This window comes from Asparagus officinalis, chromosome 9 (assembly GCF_001876935.1).
Source record: "Asparagus officinalis chromosome 9, Aspof.V1, whole genome shotgun sequence".
Lineage (NCBI taxonomy): Eukaryota > Viridiplantae > Streptophyta > Magnoliopsida > Asparagales > Asparagaceae > Asparagus > Asparagus officinalis.
This window is the reverse complement of record NC_033802.1, coordinates 6,615,027-6,630,800: the sequence shown is the minus strand read 5'-3', so window position 1 is coordinate 6,630,800 and position 15,774 is coordinate 6,615,027. Positions and strand designations below refer to the sequence as shown.

Here is a 15,774-nt window from a genome sequence, read left to right as displayed (position 1 = left end):
GTCAAGTCCTAAAAGATCTTGCAAATTAGTCCCCAAATGATCACGATGACCTCCTCGCAAAAATAACAGAAGAAAACAACACCATGTGTTCACAAAAACATAAAAAAAGAGAGAACTTATGTAAATATAGACACGGATAATAATAAGATAAAAGAGAAAACTTATTAGTATAAAGTGACTAAGTGAGCATGAGAAATTTAAAATTAATATATCATCATGTTACAAACTGAGAAATTTTCTAAAATAAATAAATAAATATATATATTATTAATCCACGAATGATCAGTAAAACTATAATACGTATTAAAGTGAAGGATGCGATAATAATCTTTTAGATACATGAAAGATATACATGTTTTTTTCTTTATAAATTATTATCATTTTAAACATGTACATTTTGCGCGTGTGAAAATGCTAGTATTTATATGTTGATGCTCGTGAACAAACAGTCGATGGGGGTTGTCCACCGTAGGATGCAGCTTCGATCCTGACGGCGCTGAGGAGAAGGGAGAGGATGGATGTTGGGGCCGACGACTCCTCCGACTTTACGCCCGATTCTGAGCATGCAGGGTGAGCTGATGACCTGCACATACAAGAATCGCAGGAGTACGGGGCTAGTTTCCCCTGTGGTACCTCCGACGGTCAAGTCAGGTGTGGAGCTTGAGTGGGGTTTGGGGGAAGGTCCTCGGGCCATTGAGGTCCTCAGAGCGTACTCTTTTGAGAGTTTTCTAGTTCTTTCTTAACCCATGTAGGTTCCTGGTTTTTATGAAGAAGAAATAGCCAAGCAAAAATCACTTACCCCATGCGTTCCTCTTCTCTCCTCCTTTTATAGTCCCTTGCCTCTGAGCGTGTTGTCCCTCGGCTTTGGTTATACATAGGAGGCGGCTGAGAGGTGAGCAGTAGAGGTGCTGAGTCATCCTTCTCCTTCCATATGTCCACTGTCGATTAGAAGGGAAGTCATTCAAATATAGGAGAGAAACGGATTCTCTGTATCCTGGATTTGATAGAAGAGGTAGGGCGTAGGATAGGTCGGCTACGTGGCCGTCCTTCTCTCTCCAGGTGGCGTCTGGCGATTGGAGGAGAAGTCATTTGTGCACAGGGGAACATCATGGCAATCTTTTGGGAAATGACTTGTAAGCAGAATAAGCGGCTTGGGCACGAGGTTTGTCAGAATGGAGATCTTGATGGGACTAATCAATACTGTTGTCGATTGACATCTGAAGTGAACTTGGTCGGCTCTTATCCCTTTAGTCGAGACGGTTTGATCTGCGAGCCATCATTATGATTTGGCGACCCGATAGTCGAGTGAGTTTCGGGTCGGATGTATAGTCGAGTCGTTTGCTCGAGGAGTCGTCTTAATTGTGAGGGGGCAACTGATCCCGCACTTCGAGTCGGTCATGATGACCCTTGATCGAAATATGGCTTGTCTGCTCGTCTAGTCGAGAGACTTGACCTTGGCTGGGCTTATAAGTCTCTGAGTTGGTTTAGACCATAGCTTTCTTGGGCTTATGCAGACATTCTCCCAACACCTCTATCTTTGGATGGTAAATTACCATAACATTATACAAAACTTTTGATATCTTATTTGAAAAGTATACAAAACTATTTACTAATTTAAGATCAAAATAGTTCCCAATATGCAAAAACAGGTTTCTCACTTCTTCAGACCCTCACCCTCAAACCCGACCCGCTTTATTAATAGAAAAAGCCGACAAAAATCGATATAAAATGGAAATGGATGAGGAGCCTAAAACCCTAGCCTCGCTCTTTGTCCAGGTCGGCCGTCGACCCGCCCTCCAATCTAGGGTTTTACTCTCGTCCCCATCCCTCATCAGGTCTGTCGATTCCTCCTTTTGCTGAATTTGATCAGATATTGACATAATACTCAAAATTGAGTTTTTATGAGATTTGGCGTGATATTTTGGAGTTTTGTGAACTGGGTCTTTTTGGATCTCTGCTAAAATTAAAGATTTGAGTACCTTTTTGTTTGAAAATGGAAGTCTGCGTGAGATTAGCTTCGTTCTGTTAGGATTTTATGATTAATATTGTAGGAGGTAAATTTTTTTGTGTGTGTGTTTTTGGATTCTATTGAGAAGGTCATCGGTTTGGTTAGGTACCATGAAAATTTTAATTTTGGCTGTAGAATTCAGGGGGTTTAGCAGATAGAAAAGACTTCTTTGAGGACGGCTTTGATTAAAACTTAAAATTTTGCTTTTAAAGAAGAAGTCGTTTTTAGAAATTTTAGTTTCTGCTTACTTAGATTCTTTTGCATTTATTTGATTGACTGCCCAATTAATGAGCAAATTATAGTTTTTCTGCGCTTTTTATTTTATACACAGGTGCCTCACTATTCGTAAGATGTCATCAACTGCTGAGACCGGAAGGAGCTTTGCTAGAAGAGACCAGCTTCTCAAGATACAAGCAGAGACCCAAAAGAAATGGGAGGACCATAAAGTTTTCGAGGCTGAATCTCTCAGTACGCCTCCGAAGCCTGGCGAGAAGTTCTTTGGCAACTTCCCTTACCCGTACATGAATGGTTCTCTCCATATTGGCCATGCATTCTCGCTGTCAAAGTTGGAGTTTGCTGCAGCCTATCATAGGCTTTGTGGTCGAAATGTCCTGTTGCCATTCGCTTTTCATTGCACTGGAATGCCCATCAAAGCTTCTGCAGACAAACTTGCCAGGGAAATTCAGCAGTTTGGAAATCCACCAATCTTTACATCTTTGGAGGATGTCGAGATTGTAGAAGAAGTTGCGGAGGACAGTGTTCAAGGCGGACAACAAAAGTACAAGAGTGCGAAGTCCAAGGCCGCTGCGAAATCCGGTGGAGATAAGTATCAGTGGGAGATAATGAAAAGCTTTGGCCTTCCTGACAGTGAGATAGCTAAGTTCCAGGATCCATATCACTGGTTGAGCTATTTCCCTCCATTAGCGAAAGAAGACCTCAAAGACTTTGGAATTGGTTGTGATTGGCGCCGGTCATTTATAACCACAGCTATGAACCCTTATTATGACTCTTTTGTTAGGTGAGACCGTATTTGGTATTTGGATTTATCTTCTTATTAATGACCTACTGAATCATTCATGACTGGTCTTTCTACTTTTTAACTAGAATAGAAATAATCCATAAAGTAAGCTGCATTCTGAAATGCCCATAATGTAGTGTTTGAATCCACTGAGCAGTCTCAGTATGTAAAATTTTTATAAGTATTTTAATTTCTTATTATGACTTTTTTGTTAGGTGGCAGATGACGAAGTTGAAGAACATGGGCAAGGTCGTGAAGGATGTGAGATATGCGATCTATTCTCCATTCGATGGTCAACCATGTGCTGATCACGATAGGGCATCTGGTGAAGGTGTCCAGCCTCAAGAATATCTGTTGATCAAGATGGAGGTTATCCCTCCTTTCACTTCGAAGTTGAAGCCTTTGGAGGGTCGAAAAGTTTTCCTTGCAGCTGCAACATTGAGGCCTGAAACTATGTATGGACAAACTAATTCTTGGGTTCTTCCGGATGGTAAATATGGGGCATATGAGATCAATGAAACTGACGTTTTTATTATCACTCAGAGGGCTGCACTTAATCTTGCATACCAGAAGTTGTCGAGGGTTCCAGAGAAGCCTACGTGCTTGTTGGAGCTGACTGGCCATGACCTTATTGGGTTGCCATTGAAATCTCCTCTTTCTTTCAATGAAGTTATCTACTCGCTGCCGATGCTTACTATCTTGACAGATAAAGGTACGGGTATTGTGACTAGTGTCCCCAGTGATGCACCCGATGATTACATGGCAATGCTAGATTTGAAATCAAAACCAGCTCTCAGGTCAAAGTTTGGGGTTAAGGACGAATGGGTGTTGCCTTTTGATGTCATACCCATAATTAACATTCCAGAATTTGGTGACAAGGCAGCAGAAAAGCTCTGCGTAGATCTGCAAATTAAGAGCCAAAACGACAAGGAAAAGCTTGCAGAGGCGAAGAGATTGGCCTATTTGAGAGGTTTCACGGAGGGTACTATGCTGGTAGGGGAGTTTAAGGGAAAGAAAGTTGAGGATGCGAAACCATTGGTAAGAAATTTTCTTCTTGAGAGTGGCCTGGCAGTCAAGTACAGTGAACCTGAGAAGAGAGTCATGTCAAGATCAGGTGATGAGTGTGTCGTGGCCCTTACAGATCAATGGTACATCACCTATGGTGAGCCCGAGTGGAAAAATAAAGCAGAAGATTGTTTGGCTGAAATGAAACTTTACTCTGATGAAACTCGGAATGGTTTTGTGCATACATTGGGCTGGTTGAATCAGTGGGCATGTTCTCGCTCGTTTGGCCTCGGTACTCGTATTCCTTGGGATGAGCAGTTCCTTGTAGAGTCTCTTTCTGATTCAACTCTTTATATGGCATACTATACAGTTGCTCATTTACTGCAAAAGGGTGACATGTATGGTTCTGATACTTCTTCAGTGAAGCCAGAGCAAATGACTTATGAGGTATGGGATTATATTTTCGGCGGCGGGCCAATTCCCAAATCAGATATTCCCTCCTCTATTTTGAGCAAGATGAAGCAAGAGTTCGAGTACTGGTATCCCTTTGATCTCCGTGTATCGGGCAAAGATCTTATTCGGAACCACCTCACATTTTGCATTTATAACCATACTGCCCTTCTCCCCAAACACCAGTGGCCTCGTGGTTTTAGATGCAATGGACATATCATGCTCAATTCAGAGAAGATGTCCAAATCCACCGGAAACTTCCGGACCCTTCGGCAGGCAATTGAGGAGTTCTCCTCAGATGCTACTAGGTTTTCTCTTGCTGATGCTGGTGATGGAATGGACGATGCCAATTTTGTGTTTGACACTGCAAATGCTGCTATATTGAGGCTTACTAAGGAAATTGCATGGATGGAGGAGTTAATAGCCGCTGAATCATCTCTAAGGGTGGGGTCGCCATCTACTTACGCTGATAGAGTGTTTGCGAATGAGATAGATATTGCAGTGAAGAGTACTGAAAGGCATTACAGTGAGTTTATGTTCAGGGAGGCTCTCAAGACTGGCTTTTATGATCTTCAGACTGCTAGGGATGAATATAGATTATCTTGTGGATCAGGAGGAATGAACCGTGACTTATTGTGGCGGTTTATGGATGTGCAAACTCGGCTTATCACCCCAATTTGCCCTCATTATGCAGAGCATGTGTGGAAAAATTTATTGAAGAAGGATGGTTTTGCTGTAAATGCAGGTTGGCCCGATGCAAATTCACCCGATCTTACTTTGAAAAAAGCTAACAAATATCTGCAAGATTCTATAGTTCTCATGAGAAAGTTACTTCAGAAGCAAGTATCTGGTTCCAGAAAGCCTAAAAAGGGTGCTCAAGCTGCACCTCAACCAGCAAACAAACCGACTACAGGGCTTATTTATGTGAATGAGCTGTATCAAGGATGGAAAGAGGAATGTTTAAGGATACTTCAGAACAAATTTGATGCTGAAAAAGGCTCCTTTGCACCTGATTCGGAGATTCTTGAAGCATTAAAAGCAAGTTCAATAGGGCAAGCTGCGAATTTTAAGCAGATTCAGAAACTTTGCATGCCTTTCTTGAAGCACAAAAAGGATGAGGCGCTCTCGGTTGGTTGTCAAGCTCTTGATTTGAAGCTGCCTTTTGGTGAATTTGCTGTTCTTGAGGAGAACTCTGAGTTGATAAAGAGGCAGGTGGGTCTTGAGAATGTGATGGTATTGTCTGCTTTAAATGATGATGCACGTGCTTTAGCTGGTCCGCATGTATCTCTGCTTGATCAGAATCCCCCAGAGCCTGGCTTACCCAGTTGCATTTTCTTGTAGACGTGAGGTAAATGCTATTTAACAAAAGCTTTCTGATTTATAAAAACTGCGCAAAACAGCAGTATTTTTTTTCTTTTTTCTTTTTTCACAAGTTCCTCTATTTTCACCGTGTTAATATATTCATAATTATGGCCTGTCAGTTTCAGTGACTTTAATAACCGGTCGGTAGCTGCTACAGAGTACAATGCCTATTGAAGATGCGATATCCCAGTAAATAATTTTTTTCTCTATACAACGACTAAAAAACTAGTATGGATCTTAGCACACATGCGTAGAGTTTCCACAAGTTTATTCTTTCTATCTTTGTCTTGTAATATTTTCTTGTATATCCCGACATTGAATATCTTTTGTTTAATTTTTTTTCTCACTTAGTAACTTCCTATTTGTGCATTTTTTGATTAAAAAAAGTTTGTTTGTGTGCACTTTTTTCAATCTTATTTTGCAAATGTATCCTTCTCTTATTGAGCAGTTAGCAGAACTGTTAGTCAGATAGAATATGGCAAATTGATCTCATGCAATTTAAATCATGTGCCTCTTATGTAAGGAATATGTTACTTATCGTTCTCGCTAAATTAGTTAGGTGAATCTTAGCACATATGACTGAGTTCCTGCAAATTTATGTGTTTCATCGCTATTTTGTAATATTTTCCTATATATCCCCACATTGATTTTCTTTCAGTTTATGTTTTCTCACATGGTAATTTCCTATGTATCTGTACCTTTTTAATACTTTGCAAGTGTATCCTTCTCTTATGGAGCAGTTAACAGCAACTATAAGTCAGAATATGGTAAAGTGATCTGTTGCAATTAAATCATGTTCCTCTTATGCATGGGAATATAATCCCTATCATTGTCATTAAATTAGTTAGGTGCCCGAATAAACTCGTCTTTGTGCTTCCCCTTTCTCTGCAAGAATAGCTTGCCATTAACACCTTGGATTGCACCTCCTTCAATTCTTCTTGCTGCCCCGATAAAGCTGTATTAACTTCATAAGTTGTGTTGTATTGTACTAGCAAGCCCATCTTTCCTCTCAGTTTGGCTTCGTTCTGGGAATAATGATTGAACGTGCACCATCATCGACCCATCATCATAATAACTTATAAGACATCAAGCAAAAAGGGTGCAGTATCTCTATCCAAAAGGTCACATTTTTTGAAATTTAATGCTTCATTAAATAACATTTGATCTCAAAAGTGACTACCAGTATGTTTCTAACAAGATAAAAACAATGAAACATCAGCAATGTAAATGAAAGAGAAGAATAAATACGGACAAGAGACAAGCGAAAAAGGAAAATTTTAGTTAAAAGTATATGAAAGTTGAAGTAGGGATAGATGAATCAAGTTGATCTTGGGATATATTGGATAAAATGTGATGGTTTTGGTCCTTTAATTTCAAGATTAATTTGGAAAACCCATTAAAGTCACATATTCCATCCCAAAGGGAGTTAATGCAACTGTTTTTGGATTCAAACTATCTTTGAAATGTGTCATACATGTCTAGATACCCAAGGGTTCTTTACTCTTATTATGTGGATTACGGCTTGGAGTCATTTATTCCTTACACTCTACTTTAATTAGTCTGTTAATCTACGTTTTTTTCCGTGGTGGTGGTTAGGGCTGGGCGTATTCGGTTCGGTTCGGTTTTAAGCCCAATCCGCATCCAATCCGGATTTTTCGGATTCTCAAAACTCTCATCCAGATCCAGATTTTTTCCCCTTCATCCGCATATTCGGCCCAACCGAAATTCGGATCGGTTCGGTTTCGGTTTTGAACCGAATTAACTCCATTTCACAAAAATTTGCTCACACGGCATTGTAGACAATATTATGGAGAAAGCATAAAAGCATAACTACTTCATTATATCAAAACATGCATGCTACTGATGTTAATCACAGTAATAATTGCACATATAATATACGTTCATGATGGTAACCTGATAAATCTACAGTAATGAGAAGAATAAAATTTCCTTCAACATTTAGTAAACAGGATGTGAAAGTGGGAAAACCATTCTTGATAAACTTGAGTCCAGCCTTAGTTATGAACAGATGCAGCTCATATTTGACTACCTTGTCATCACGGTACCAAGTGTGCACAATACCATAGCTAGTTGGTACTCACAAATATAGAAATCATGATATCTGATAAAAGACAACATAAAATTTAAGGCTGCAACTTACTAGTATTAGTAAAACTAAGACTCATCAACGTCAATAGTGCAATACCTTGGATCTAGAACAACTGCAATGAGAAGTTAGGAAGAAAAATGGAGTTAGGGTTAGGGATTTTTTAGTATTTGTATTAGAGAATTCGGTTCGGTTTTTTCGGGCAGTTCAGGGGTTCAAACCGAATCCGGACCGGTTTAATTCGGTTCGGGCGGTTTAGAGTCTTCTTCTCATCCATTTAATCCGGTTCGGTTAACCGGCCCGCTTTTTCGGGCGGTTTTTTCGGTTGAACCGGATTTTTCGGATTCTCAAAACTCTCATCCGTATTCGTGGGCATCTATACGATTAACATTTTTGGTTTGTTTTTCAGTAGTTAGTTACTATCCAGGAAATTGTGCTTTCCGTATCTAATTTTGATTAGTCCTTTTTTAGGAAAGCCGTTATCAAATAGGCTTGCTTTCATGAATAGAATGTCTGGCTGATGCTTGAAATCTAATATACTTGAGTTAATTTCGTCTTGGATATGCATGACAAATTTATTTGCCTATTTTTTTGTTCCATTTTATTAGAGGGAAGGCGTGACTACACAGATTAAAAGACGTATCTGAGGCATGCAAATATTTTGTTTTTGACAATGGTAGCAAGGCTATTCGAGGAGAATGAACCTTCTTACAGAGAGACACAACAAGAACAGCTGAAGAAGTTTGATCATAATGCATTACATTGACTTTTATTCCAGCATCTTTATTTTATAATCGACATTAGCATGTCCATTTTGTCACATTTGTTTTGTCTTAGTAAGGATTATTTTGGTATGTGAAACTATGACTTTATGTAAGTTGTGCAAATATTTGATACGAACTTCAATTATTTTATGGATAATGCTGTGGATGAGTAGGTTCTGTCAGTGTGTTCCTCATTAATGTGTATAATTCTTGCTTGAGACTCTGCTGTGGTATATTCCCTGTAATATTTGTGTTGGCTCGGTATGCACCGTTCTTTGCATTTTGTTTCCTGCTCTTTTCTAGGTCCTTTTAGAAAACTTTGAAATGTGGATTAGTTATTCTTCAATTTCAAATTTTTCTTACATTTTACAGGTTTTTTTTCTATGAACTGACAGGTTGTGTACGTTTGTCTTAACGAATTTAATTTTCTTAGGTTTTATTGGAGCAGTTTGTTTGCTTTTTATTGTATTCGGTTTTTGAGATATGCGGTTTGTTTGCTTTTTATTGTATTCGGTTTTTGAGATATTAGCCCCTTACATTGAACTTAATTGGTATTAGCCCCTTAAATCTCCGTATTTTGATATTAGCCCCTCAAGTTGTTATGATGGGTTAATATAAGGGGCTTGTATCAACACATCATGGCTATTTTAGGGGCTAATATTAAAATATGAACCTAACCATAGGGACTTATATCAACATATCATAGCTATTTGAGAGGCTAATGTCAAAATATGAAGATTTAAAGGGCTAATATCAAATTGCTTATGATTTAAGGGGCTAATATCTAAAAAAACCTATTTTCATACCGTATAGATTTCCTCAGGGGATTTAAGGTTTTCATATGGGTTTTGTGTAGCTTTCATGTTTATAGATTCACATTGGAGGGAGGGAGGGAGACTACCGAGTAATAAAGTATTTGTCCGGATATAGTAATTGAACAGGACATCTATTTTCTTCTCTTCTATTAAAATGAAAATTTTCTGTTCTGAATTTTGCTATGTTCTTAGCTATGACATGACTTTAACTTTCCAGCGGAGTCAAAAGTATTTAATTTTCTTGATTGGTTAATTGGAACGAATCCTGTATTATAACCCAATTGCAGAAAGACGTCCATAGTTCTATTTGTTGCTAATAGACTCTTTGTAGTTTTATTCATCGCGATTAGACCCCCTGAGTAAAATTAACCCTCCTCGGTTTTCTATTTGACTTTTCTACTTTCTTTATTAGGTCTTTTCTTTAAAAAAAAAGATTATTCTGTCATATTTTTCTCCTTAATTGTTTGCTTTCGGCAAATGAGTTATCTTAAAAAAAAAAAGATCATGTGACATTGTATGTCTTAATAAATTAGTTTTAAGACTATTTTCACTTGCAAAGCACAGAACTAGCCAACTAAAACTCATGTCAAAAGGAGCCTTGAGCATCAAGCTTCTCTCAGCAGTTACCGGCAAATGAAAGAGCAAAATCCTTCACGTGTTCTCATGATGCACGAGCCTCAACACCAAACCGAGCGAGAAAAGTACATAACATAACCGAGGAAAGCATGAACTCAGCATAACCGCCACCCTTTCTACCCTCTATTTAAACGCTAGCAACCCCTCATTTCCCTCCAAATTTACCCAGTCTCTATCCCATGACGATCAAGCTCCCTGTCCTTGTGATTCTAACACTCCTCTCCTTCTCGGCCGCCGCCGCCTCCTCCTGCGCGCTGGGCTCGGCGGCGTACAAGACCGGCCCCGGCTGTTTGGTTTCCGCCCGCGCGGTCTTGGCAGGAAACCGATCCGACGTCGCACGGTGAGAGATTCTGCTGCGGAACGGTGTGTCGACGTGCGCACAGCATCGTTCAACTGCGGTTTCTGCGGCGTCCGCTGCCTGTCGGGCGCCAGTTGCTGTCATGGTGTCTGTGTCAACGCTGAGCGAAGAACCCGTTCACTGCGGTAGTTTCAGAACCCGCTGTCGCGTTTGGAGCTCCGTTGCGTCTTCGGCAATGTGCCGGCTTATGCCGAGCCACTGCCTCCGTTTCCGGTTCCCTCGTCCACACCAGCGGGCTACCATACCGCCATTTCCGTTCCCACTTCCTCCGCTGCGCCCTCGTTTAGCACCGCCGCAAGCACCGCCTTCGTTGGAGCTATAAATGCTTTGTTGGTTGATGTTTTGTGTGGATATGTTGATATGTTCTTCTAGGGGCATAAGTAGGATTACGTTGTGATATTTGTTGACTATCAGTCTTTTGAAACAATTATGAATGTAATAGGTTGAGAAATAATTTTTCTAAAAAAATTGATAAATATTGAAGAGGGTCTTCAGTTGGATAAATTTATGGATCAGCAATTTGGTTTTATTTTCAGTTTACTTCACTGCTTTCTGGGTAAGTTTTTGCAATTCTCATGTCCCTGACAGAAATTCTGCAGGTACGGATCATTCCCTTTAATACTTCAAGAATGAGACTTTGTCCATGACGTGCATAAAAAAAAAAAACTTTACAATCAACACTTGACAATATGCAAACTGCAGTGATCTTATTAGAAAGATACAAATAAACATTTTCCTCCTTATATTACAAGTTTAATAATAATAATAATAATAATAATAATAATTAAAAAACACTGTGCAGAATACAAGAGAACAGAATACAAGAGAATCATGATTGTATACCACAGTTGACATATATCAGACAAACTAAAACTTCTTTGAATCCAGTTGAAGTAGAAAACCTTCTGAGTTTCCTCTGCTCAAAATAAACTCTTACGAATTGCAACCTTTATTGAATTTCTTGGGGAGTTTGTTAAATTACAACCGTAATAAAGCGAATCTCATAGTGTTCGAGCTTTAATACATGAAAACTAAGTATGAGAAATGTGGACTCCAATCATTTATAGGAGAAATCCCGCAAACTAAAAAGTTTTCCTTACCCTGTAAAATCTTTGGCGATGAAAGTTTGAGTGCACCTACACCCTAGTTCCTCAATTTCCAAATCCTAAAAATTTTGGTTTAATTTCTTGAACTAGCAAGATTACTAATGAAGCTAATGAGATGCTTCAATCTTAAGTACAATCTATAAACTGTCCTATGAGAAGAATTTGTATGAACTTGCTGAAAGAATGATCGATCTTAAGCCTCCAATAGGGGATAAAATCATCAAGAGAACCCCAAGAATGATTGAAATCTGATAGAGAAACAAAATTGAAAATTTTAGTTGCCTAAGTAAATAATATATGATTTATTTTCTTACAAGGTTAGATAATGAAATTAGACTTACCCAACACGCTATCCAGTGAGGGCTAAATATCTTTGGTTTGCGAAGAATGAGCCACATAATACAAGGAAGCTACATAATAAGATGTGAGAAATTTCATCATAGTTACACTGTTAACAAACTATCTGAAATTATTAATAAGAAAAAAAAATGATACTCACAAAGTATGAAGTTGGTGCGAAAAACAATCCTCCGAAAAATCCAAGCAACCCACCAAAGAAAGGAATACAAGCTCCTATTAAGATTGTGAAACCTGCAATGCATTAATAGGATTTGATATAAGAATTTGCATTCGTGTATTTGGTTCTTAAAATAAAGAAGATATATATGCAAATATACTTACATACGTATAAACTTCGAGCTACCAAACGAAGCCGTATACCAGGGGACATTTTGCATTGGAGAACAAGGAATGATTCTAGAATATCAAACAATGGCATGGCAAATACCTACATGAATCCAAACAACATTCAGATTTAAATTTCAATAACAGTATTTAACTAAGAAACTGAACTAGAGAATAATGAAGAAGCTGGACTAGAGAAACACTGTACAAGTTCCAGGGCAAATTTGACAGAACCCCCTTGAGGTATTGCACAAAACACCCCAAAAATTGCAAAACTATACATGAATTCCCGCAATTACTGGAAAATCTCATAAATGCCACAGGGGATAGAGTAAAATGTCTAAATATGTGGCTTGATTGTTGTGTCTTGTTCTGCTCTTTATTCAAAGTAAGATTTATCATAGTTCATATTCATTACTCCATTTGTAAAGCTATTTATGAGATTTTCCAGTAGTTTAGTATCATTATGACAGTTGAGGAATTTTTATCTGAGTTATAAACTTCAAAGAATTTTCTGAAAAATCTCAAAGTAAGATTGTCTTTCTTTGCGCCGCTGTAGTTCTGTTGTTGCATGTAAATATTCCCTAACTGAAACCTTTCCGACTCTTTTACACTCAAGAGGTCAATTTGTCATAAAATAAGATTCTCTTTCTCTGAGGATAAGATATGATTCTCTTTCACCTAGGGGTTCTAGCTGCAACAATAGAACTACAACGGGAATCTGTCTGTAATTAGGCGATTGTACAGGGGCATATCCGCAACTAACCCCTGTTTGAAATTCACCTAACCTTTACTAGAACTCACTTGATAGCTCCCAAGAACATGAAGAAACACCATAAAATTAGCCACTGCAATCAACCAATTAGGCCTCTCCAAAGACATAAGCACGTCGTCTTCAACAACATTACCAAAAGCCCAAAACCCTGTAACTGCAACACCCACATAGCAAATTGCCACTATGATGTAAGCAACCACAACTCCTTGCCACATCGGCTTCGTTGAGGGTTTCTCGGGAGTTGAAGGAATTGTGGCCTGAATCTCAAGACACACACTGTGACCAGCAAATGCAAAGCCTATTGTGCCTAAAGCATTTTGAAAATACATCAAAGGTTATTCCTGCTGTATGTTTGAGGAGCGAACGCCGTAACTTATCCCTGGGTCTTTTCCTCTTATTACGGAGGCGATAAGAGCTATTGCTGAGTAACTGAGAACCAAACAAACATTCATATATAGTGAACTTATGTATAAACGTTAAAGGGTTAATTGCATTTTAATACCTTAAGAGTTCCGATCTTTTATAACTTTGGTAGCCTGAAAGTTTAAATCTGCCCAAATGACACTAAACTGAATGATCACATAATAGCATCTTCGATGATCACATAACAGAAGGTAATAAACTATAAAGTTGGCGAAATTTCAGGGTACCATGTTGGCAAACTTAAACTTCAGGATATCAAAGTAAAAAAAATAAGAGAAACACTAAGGTATTAAAGGGTAACTAATCCAAAATGAAACAACATTCGATGTTGCAGTGTGCATACCAAAATGACATGAAGGCTGCAAGCAGTGAAACTCCCCTCAACGAGTTAAAGTTTGGAGTCTGAGAGAGTATTAATTGAATAGCGCCAAAGATAAAAATGTAGTATGTCAGCTTAACTGACTTCACTGAAGGAATAAGCAAATCAAAGAACTTTTTAAGGGATTTTCCTCCAGTGACTCCATAGACGATATTTGTTGAAGCTTGAACGAATAATTGTTGTGGAACTACAATCCATAACCCCAATTTTGGACCAAATGCATGTTGACCGAGTTCATGATAGCGATCAAAGCGTTTGCCTGGAACCTCTTCGTGCATTTCTACTAGTTGCCATAAGGAGTAGAATGTGATTAGCCATGAGGCTATTAAGCTACTTAGACCACCAGCCCTGAATTTAAATTGATAAAAAAAATTGAGAATTTTGATCGTACGTAGGAGAACAAAATATGTACACGTGTTGAAGGGTATATTTCACATAACCTCCAAAAGTTTGGCATATTCTGAAATAACAGCGAAATACTTTTTTAAAATGTCGCATAACACCTAAAAGGTATTGCAGATAACCCACTAATCTAACACAACTTTTTTCGCTGTCATGTGATTTGGTGTTTTAGCAGATGGGCTCCCTGGGTGAAATTATTTTGACTCTTTTGCCCTCAGATAGACTAGACTCATTTTTTCACCTAGGGGAAATACCTGAAAAAACTTCACACACTGTAAAAGAGTCAAAAAACTGAACCCAAGGGGTCTATATATGTACCAAAAAAGAAACTACAGGAGCAGTAACTTGAAACAATTACACTACAGGGGGTGAGGGTGCAATTAACCCTTAAAAATATGAAAAAATTAAGAAAGTTTTTATATCTAAAAGACCCCGAAAACTTAAAAGAGTTTGTATTTGAATAAGGAATTATATACCATCCGAGTTGAGATAAAGCAAAAGGGAGGCCAAGAACTCCAGCACCAACCATTGCAGTTACATTGTGAAATGCTGAGTACCACCATTTTGCTTTGCGAGATGCTGTTACTGGTAGCCAATCGTCTATTTTCTTCTGCCTATCTATTTCAGCTTGATTAACCTCCTGTGTAGTATGTCAAAAATTATTTGATGTCGAAATAAAAACAAATATTTGCAAATATTTTACAGTAGAGAGTAGATTTCGATCATGTTATCGTGTAAATTTCCCGGGTATTAACAAGATATTACGTGCGCTGTACATCATACAATATACATGCATGAAGATGAGTTATAAACACAGGCTTGTATAATTGATACTATAACACAGAGAGCATGCTAACATTAGGGAAGATGAGTTATAAACACAGACTTGTATAATTGATACTGACATAGATAGCATGCTAACATAGATAGCACGCATGCACAACATACGAACATGTTTCTTAAAAATTTAACGGATCGAAAAGAAAAATAATTGTGAAGAAAAGCAAACTTGCATTGCATGCATGAAGTGTTTACACTACCACGTACATGCTTGTTAATCAAATAAGCATAAAAAATACATAAAAAGTTTTGAAGCTTAAATCGTACCCCATTCTCGTTCATTTTCATGTTATTCTTCCTTCTCTTCTGTTCTCTTCCCTTCTTTGCTCTCCTCTTGCTTCACAGAGCTCACTTTTGAGTTTTGAGGTGACATAACAACTACTAATAATAGAATTAGATCCTAAAATTAGTGAGAACCCACACACGTGTGAGGACATCAGAACTTTGAGTGAGTTTGATATGGTAAAAGCCTAACATATAGCCCGATCGTCTATAATTGGATAATTGGGAATCTTTGTATTTTTCTTCCTCTCAGATTAAAAGAGAAAAATTTTCACAAGTTTATCCAGATATCTGAATACCCAAAATCAAAGATATACTTTTGACGCTTACTTTTTCTCTTTGAATAGAATTTGTCTATTT

The 15,774-nt window shown here is 38.3% G+C and overlaps 2 protein-coding genes across 3 annotated transcripts; one reads left to right on the top strand and one right to left on the bottom strand.

Annotated features, from left to right (window-relative positions):
• LOC109823847 (leucine--tRNA ligase, cytoplasmic) lies at window positions 1,782-8,896 on the top strand. 2 transcript variants are annotated; one of them, XM_020390258.1, is made up of 4 exons: window positions 1,782-1,835; window positions 2,311-3,026; window positions 3,242-5,829; window positions 8,559-8,896. In XM_020390258.1, the coding sequence occupies exons 2-3, from the start codon at window positions 2,359-2,361 to the stop codon at window positions 5,820-5,822; spliced, it is 3,249 nt and encodes a 1,082-aa protein (XP_020245847.1). In that variant the 5' UTR covers window positions 1,782-1,835; window positions 2,311-2,358; the 3' UTR covers window positions 5,823-5,829; window positions 8,559-8,896. The 2 variants fall into 2 exon arrangements, with proteins under 2 accessions (XP_020245847.1, XP_020245845.1); XM_020390256.1 differs by having other exon boundaries at window positions 1,788-1,835; window positions 2,340-3,026.
• Window positions 11,455-15,448, bottom strand: LOC109824033 (lysine histidine transporter-like 5). Its single transcript, XM_020390549.1, is given in 8 exon segments — window positions 11,455-11,877; window positions 11,971-12,039; window positions 12,129-12,220; window positions 12,311-12,416; window positions 13,118-13,517; window positions 13,855-14,238; window positions 14,769-14,932; window positions 15,400-15,448. Coding segments are annotated over 8 exon segments (1,335 nt in total). The 5' UTR covers window positions 15,421-15,448; the 3' UTR covers window positions 11,455-11,778.